This window comes from Hypanus sabinus, chromosome 3, assembly GCF_030144855.1.
Source record: "Hypanus sabinus isolate sHypSab1 chromosome 3, sHypSab1.hap1, whole genome shotgun sequence".
NCBI lineage: Eukaryota > Metazoa > Chordata > Chondrichthyes > Myliobatiformes > Dasyatidae > Hypanus > Hypanus sabinus.
This window is the reverse complement of record NC_082708.1, coordinates 81616896-81623624: the sequence shown is the minus strand read 5'-3', so window position 1 is coordinate 81623624 and position 6729 is coordinate 81616896. Positions and strand designations below refer to the sequence as shown.

General features: G+C 47.9%; 1 protein-coding gene across 1 annotated transcript in view; it reads right to left on the bottom strand.

Moving 5' to 3' along the window:
* Window positions 1–383: 383 nt before the first annotated feature.
* Window positions 384–6729, bottom strand: part of LOC132390913 (uncharacterized) — a 31769-nt gene continuing 25423 nt past the window's right edge. The window contains 1 exon segment of the mRNA XM_059963449.1: window positions 384–941. Within this exon segment, the coding sequence (XP_059819432.1) occupies window positions 384–941 (558 nt within the window).

The window sequence follows — 6729 nt, the reverse complement described above, 5'->3', positions numbered from 1 at the left end:
TGATGGCGAGTGAGCAGTAAGGACACATGGCTGTCTTTGGGCAGGATTACTGGACTCTTTTCTGCAGCTGAAAGTTGGGAGTGTATTAACCGGCCTCCAATGCAGATGATATCATTCTTCAGGATCGGGTTGAATTTCCTCAAAGGGCTGTCCTTTGGTTTTGGTTTATTAACTTGGAGAGCTGAAAACTCCCTTGCAAAAGCTGCTCTTTGAGTTGCTTTAAAGGTGACGTCCTTTGCCTGGGCCAATTCGTCCACAGTGCGAGGTAAGTTACATTTGTGCCATCCCCTACATTTACTGTTTCAGGATGAATGCTTGTGTGATCTGGCCATGTGAATGAGGAACGCAAGTCCTCTCACTAATGAATGCAAAGTGGAGAACCGTCAAAGGCGTTCGTTAATACGTATGGATTCTTTGAGGTAGATGGCTCCTGTTTGTATTTGCGGCCGAATTTCCGAGTCTCTTTTGGGTTCGATCAGCTCAAATGTCTCGCTCGTTTGAGTTTTTTCCGTTGGTGGCTGATACAGGAAGGGGGTTCCGGTGCACCAGGATGTCTGAGCCAGACGGGATGCAGGTGAGGATCTCGATGCATGGTCTGCAGGATTATCCTCGGTACGTACATGATGCCATTGTTCGGGCTTTGATGACAGGTGGATACGTTGAACTCTATTATGAACGTACACGTAGAAACGTTTTGATTCGTTATAACTATAACCAAGCACTACTTTGCTATCCATGTAGAACTTGACATTGTCGAACTCCAGGTCTAGCTCGTCCTGGATAAACTCTGCCATTTCCACAGCCAGGACAGCTGCGCACAGTTCAAGCCTTGGAATTGTTGGCTCGGACTGGGGAGTGAGCTTCGCCTGACCAGTTACAAATCCTACTTCAACTTGACCATCCCTCCCGACTACTTTCAAGTAAGCCACAGCACCGATGGCCTTGGTAGACGCATCCGAAAATACACACAATTCTGTGTGCGCTGCCTCAGTGGGTGAGGTCGCAGTGTATCGGATATGATATGAAGCTGTTTTAGATCTTGAAGTGAATATCTCCAAGCCTCCCACTTGCTTAGCTTGTCTTCTGGTAGGGGAGTATCCCAGTCAGAGAGCTCAGAGGTAAATTCTCTAAGAAGGACTCTTCCCTGGATTGTAACTGGCGCCAGTGGACCCAAGGGATCGAAAACACTGTTGACAGTGGAGAGAACTCCATGGCGAGTAAATAGCTTGATCACAGTCGGCACGGAGAATGTGAATGAGTCAGTCGTAATCTCCCAGAAGAGACCCAAGCTCCTTTGTGTGGGTATGGTTTCTCCATCTAGATCTAGGTCTTTGATTGCCGGAGCACAGTCATCGTGTGGAAAGGCCTCCATTACTGCCTGACGGTTTGATGCGAACTTATGCAAGCGGAGGTTTGACTCAGCGAGTGAGGCTTGTGTACGTCGGAGCAGATCGATTGCTTTGTCTTCTTTCTGTAGTGATATCAAGCTGTTGTCGACATAGAAGTGCCTTTCTACAAACTTAACGGTGTCATCGCCGTGCTCCTGTGCGCCCTCTCTGATGGCTCTTCGCAGCCCATAGATGGCCACGGCAGACGATGGACTATTGCCAAAAACGTGGACTTTCATCCGGTACTCAGTGACTTCCTTGTTAATGTCATTGTCCTTGTGCCATAAGAAACGGAGGAAATTGTGATGGTCCTCCTGTACTAAGAAGCAATGGAACATCTGCTGGATGTCCGCTAAGATTGCGACCTTCTCCTTCCGGAAGCGCAGCAGGACCCCGAGAAGGGTATTGTTAAGGTCGGGGCCTGTAAGGAGCACGTCATTAAGGGAGATACCAGCGCACTGAGCACTGGAGTCAAAGACCACCCTGATCTGATTGGGCTTTTGTGGGTGGTAAACCCCAAATGTTGGGAGGTACCAGGACTCCCCGCCTTCCTTCAGTGGCGGCGCTACTTCCACATGTCCGTTAGCAAAGATCTTCTCCATAAATGCTACGTATTGTTGCTGCATCTCAGGTTTCCTTTTCAGGGTTTTTTGCAAGGACGTGAACCACTTGACTGCCTGCTCTTTGTTGTTTGGCAGTCGCTGGTGTGGTTCTCGGAAAGGTAGTGGGGCGACCCAGTTATTTGCTTCATCTCTGAAGACCTTGGCGTCCATTATTCTTAAGAAAATGACGTCTTGAGCTGATGGAGCAAGTTTATTATCATGCTCGGTTTGAACGAAGACTGACTGACCCAGCGTCTTGTCGGTTAATTTACATTTGTTAAAGCCTTGTCGTGCTTCCTTGATACACATGAAACTTGTGCAGGGTTGAAAAATTGAATGGCGGCCGCTCTCTAGCACACTGGTCTTGAGTGTGCTAACCGTCGGTTTGTGTACATTGCCAAGGCACACCTCTCCTATCACCACCCAGCCCAGATCCAGTTGTTGCGCAGAGGGGGCGTTGTGTGGTCCATTGACCTGCTGCCTAACCTTGTGCACCCGAAGAACATCTCTTCCTAATAGCAGGAGTATTTCTGCAGTTGGATCCAGTTCTGGGATGTGTTTGGCGATGTGGTGGAGATGTGGCTGGTGTAGCACCGCACTTGGTGTCGGGATCTCAGTGCGGTTCTTCAAAATCTCATTGCACTCTAAGAGTGGAGGGAGACAGATGACAACTTTACCATCCAGGGACTTGAGCTGGAAGCCTTCTGCCTTCCTTCCATAAGTTTCCATGTTGCCTGAGCAAGTTATAAGGTAGTATGGGAACTGCTCACTGTCAATGTTGAACAAGTTAAAGAACTCTGGACTGACTAGTGAGCGATTGCTCTGATGGTCCAGAATTACATAGGCTTTGATGGCCTTGTCCTTGGCACCCTTAGGGTACACCTTAGTGAGGCAGATCTTTGAACAAGAACGGCTTGACTGAGCTTGACCACAAACTTCTGTTCAGCTTGAGCTGACAACAGTTGTCCTGGAGTGAGCCTCTCCCTCCCCGCCGTCCTGTTGTGGGGGTGAAGGAGTGTTTTGGTTTGCAGTAACGGGCCGGGATGCATGGCCCCATCGTGATTAGTGCTATTACATTCCGGACACTTCACGGCAATCGTACGCTCTCTAGCAAAGTGAGAGGTCAAGGAACAGCATTTAAAACATATTCTATTCTCCTTGAGAAGGGCCATCCTCTCTTCAAGGAGTTTTTCCCTAAACGCCTGCATTTTCTGAGGGGGTGGGGTTTGTTATGCAATGGACAATTCTTGCGAAGGCCGTTGTTAGTTGTAAAGGCTTTAGTCTTAAGCACTGATTAATGTTGAAATTATTCGAAGAGGACTTATCTGACGGTGTAAATTGTACTGCTTCCTGGACCCATGTTGCTAGGGTCGTTTTGCTTCTTCGCCTCCTTGCATACAAACCTAGTGAAATACTCAAAGGGAGGAAATCAACCATTGTGGTCTTCTTTGTACTCTGAGGCAACAGACACCCACCTGTCCTGCAGCCCAAATGGAAGTTTGTCCACGATTTGTCTAATCCCGAATGGAGTATCTAGGTATACTAGCCCAGTTGAGTAGCAGTCTCCTTTGGCGCCTTGAATCTCCATGAGTAAATCTCCGAGCTCCTTTAACTTAATGTGGTCCTTGGCTGACACCTTAGGAGAATTTTCCAGACGTTGGTATAGCGCCACTTCAATAATTTCGGGGGCCACATAGCCCTCCCGAAGTCTCTCCCATGCTTTGCTTAAGGCTAGCTCAGGTTTGTTGATGTGCACTGAACGTATGCATCTCACCTGTTCGCATGATTCTTTTCCCAGCCATTTCGCCATAAGATCCAACTCTTGGGTTGCTCTGAGCTGGACTCCATCGATAGCGTTGGTGAATGTGGAGTACCATGCACGGTAATTTTCAGGTTTATCGTCAAACTGGTACAGTCCTGAAGTGATGAGATCTAGTCGTGCTAAATACTGTGCCGTGGGTTCAACTGCAAGTGGCATGCCGTCTGGGGAAGTATGTCGGTGGGTATATGACCGAGGGCGTACCTCTGTGTTGGACTTTGCTGTTCTGAATTCAGCCTTTGCCTCTCTTCTCGCCAAATCTGGTAAGTTTGGTGTTGAGAAGTATTTGTCGTCAGCTCTTTCATTCTTGACTTCATCGCGGAGTTGTGAGGGTAAATTGTTTTCCTCAGATGGATGTGATGCAATCGGGCCTCTCTGAGACTCCTCATGAAGTGGGGCATTATCGAATAAGTATGGAGAGAAAGAACGAATCTTCAGGTCTATTTAAAATTGGACATAGTCGCTTGTACGCCCCAATCTGATCTTTTCTGATGTAGATTTTACATCAACCAGAGCATACATTTCTTCAGCATCTTCTATGAACTCTGCTTCCACCCTGGCAGCAGCTTCTTCTTCTCGTTCCAGCGTCAGCACTTCTAACTCTGCCGCTATCCTTGCCCTGTCCAACTGGTTTTGGGCTTCTCTGGCAGCCTTTTACATTTCTCTGGCAGCCGCTTCCTTCTGGTTTTTGGCTTCTCTGACAGCCGCTTCCATTTTCAGTTTTGCTTCTTGTTTGGCGTAGCACACTCGCACTTTGGCGGATTCTGCTTTAGCTCTTGCGTGGGCGGCCTTACTTAATGATGCTCTACTGCCCCTGTCACTGGGTGGCAATGACTTGATGCTGGATCGTGTTGTCATTGCAGCACTTGAAACACCTGGTAATGCCGCCTTTTCACTGTAGTGTTCTCGCTCGGCGTGTAAGATAACGCTGAACTAAACACCGAGGTAAACCGTAGTCAATGAAAACAGGATACTGTAAGATTAACCGTTTACTGTTCACTCTTCCTCATTAATGTATGGTGAAAACTGTTGATAAAACAATACAAGATTTGTACAGCATTTGTTTCCTTCTTGATATCACATGTACATCGTAAATACTTGCAAAAGTAAAACTACAACAACTACATTACATTAAAGTGCAGCATACAGTCAGAATCTACCTACGCCATTGACTGCTTTAAATACACTTCAACACAAACTATCCACAACTCTTCAACTAACAAAAACATAAACCTTATCGACCGTTGTTATTTTTAACAGGATCGGCGTTAACATTTTAATTCAACATATCGATTATCTCATAACTTATGGTGTTGCTCTCACTATGTTCCTAGTGCGTAGAAAGACAACTTTCCTTGCGCTGGACTTGCACATGTGTGCCTCCCACCTTCCCGTTTCTCCAAACCGGTATTTTCCCACAGGACGCGGCGAAACCGGATGTGACGTCATCACATGCCGCAATATATCACAGACAACAAATTTACTTTAAATAATCCTAACTTTAACTAGAAAATGCTAACAAACAAATTACTAAGTGAAAATATTATAAACTAAATAACTGCCATAAAGGCAACACAGTTGTGTTGTATCCTGCTGCTATGTTGCACCTTTCTTTAAGTTTAATGCTTTCTACTTATGTAGTCCAAAGTTCGTGTTCTTTGGAAATTAGTTCTGTTTGGATTAATTGCTTTAGCTTTACTGATGAAAGAATATATAATTTCAAACCATTCATGTATAGAACATTTGTCAAGATATAACTTGTTTGGTTGTTTCTGATTTGATACCCTATTTTCATCCGATTCAATAATTTAGAGAGCGTGTTTAACGCTAGATGAATCCACAGTCATGGTGGACTTCGAGAGTCACTGTGGAAAATGCCTCGGTGTGGCGACCCATTTCCTGGCACATCCGAACCGACTCACAATTAGATAACCTATGGGGGTTTGCGAGCACAGAGCTTTGGAGCCTCTGCGCCATGGGGGGCAGGTTGAGGGAGGCTTAAAAGTGAGGCTGAAGATTTCGAATAAAGTTTTTTCCTTCGACTGCAGTTACCGACTGTCTTTAAGTGTCGTAATTTTAGCGCTGTGTGTAGCACACCGCTACAATTGGTGACCCCGACAGTCCAAACGATTTTTGGACCAGAAATGCCCGACGCCGCCTCTGTTCATGCGGTTTCGTTGAAACTGCCGGGTTTCTGGACACAGCGACCGAACCTATGGTTCCAGCAAGCCGAAGCCCAATTCCACGTTCGCCAGATCACCTCAGAAGACACCCGCTACTACTAAGTGGTGAGCTTCCTCGACCAGGACACAGCGGCCCAGGTCGCAGAGTTCGTACAGTCGCCCCCAGCAGACGACAAGTACACAGAATTCAAAGCCCTGCTCCTCAGGGCTTTCGGACTCTCACAGTGCGAGCGGGCTGCCCGTTTACTGCACCTGGATGGCTTGGGCGACAGACCTCCATCGGCTTTAATGAATGAGATGTTGTCTCTCGCGGACGGACACACACCCTCCCTCATGTTTGAGCAAGCATTCCTGGAGCAGCTGCCCAAGGACATACGCCTGCTGCTGTCCGACGCGGATTTCAGTGACCCCCGGAAGGTGGCAGCCCGGGCGGACTTGCTGTGGAACGCCAAAAAGGTGAGCGGGGCGTCCATCGCACAGATCTCCCAGCCACGCTCCCGGCAGCAAACTAGTCCAGGCCCGGCCGCAGAGCACGCCAACCCCTGGCCCAATGAACACTGGTGCTTCTACCACCAGCAGTGGGACGCAGAAGCCCGCCGTTGTCGCCCGCCCTGCAAGTTCCCGGGAAATGCCAGGGCCAGCCGCCGCTGATGGCTACGGCAGCTGGCCATCGGGATAGCCTCCTGTATGTGTGGGACAGACGGTCAGGACGCCGGATTTTGGTCGATACTGGGGCT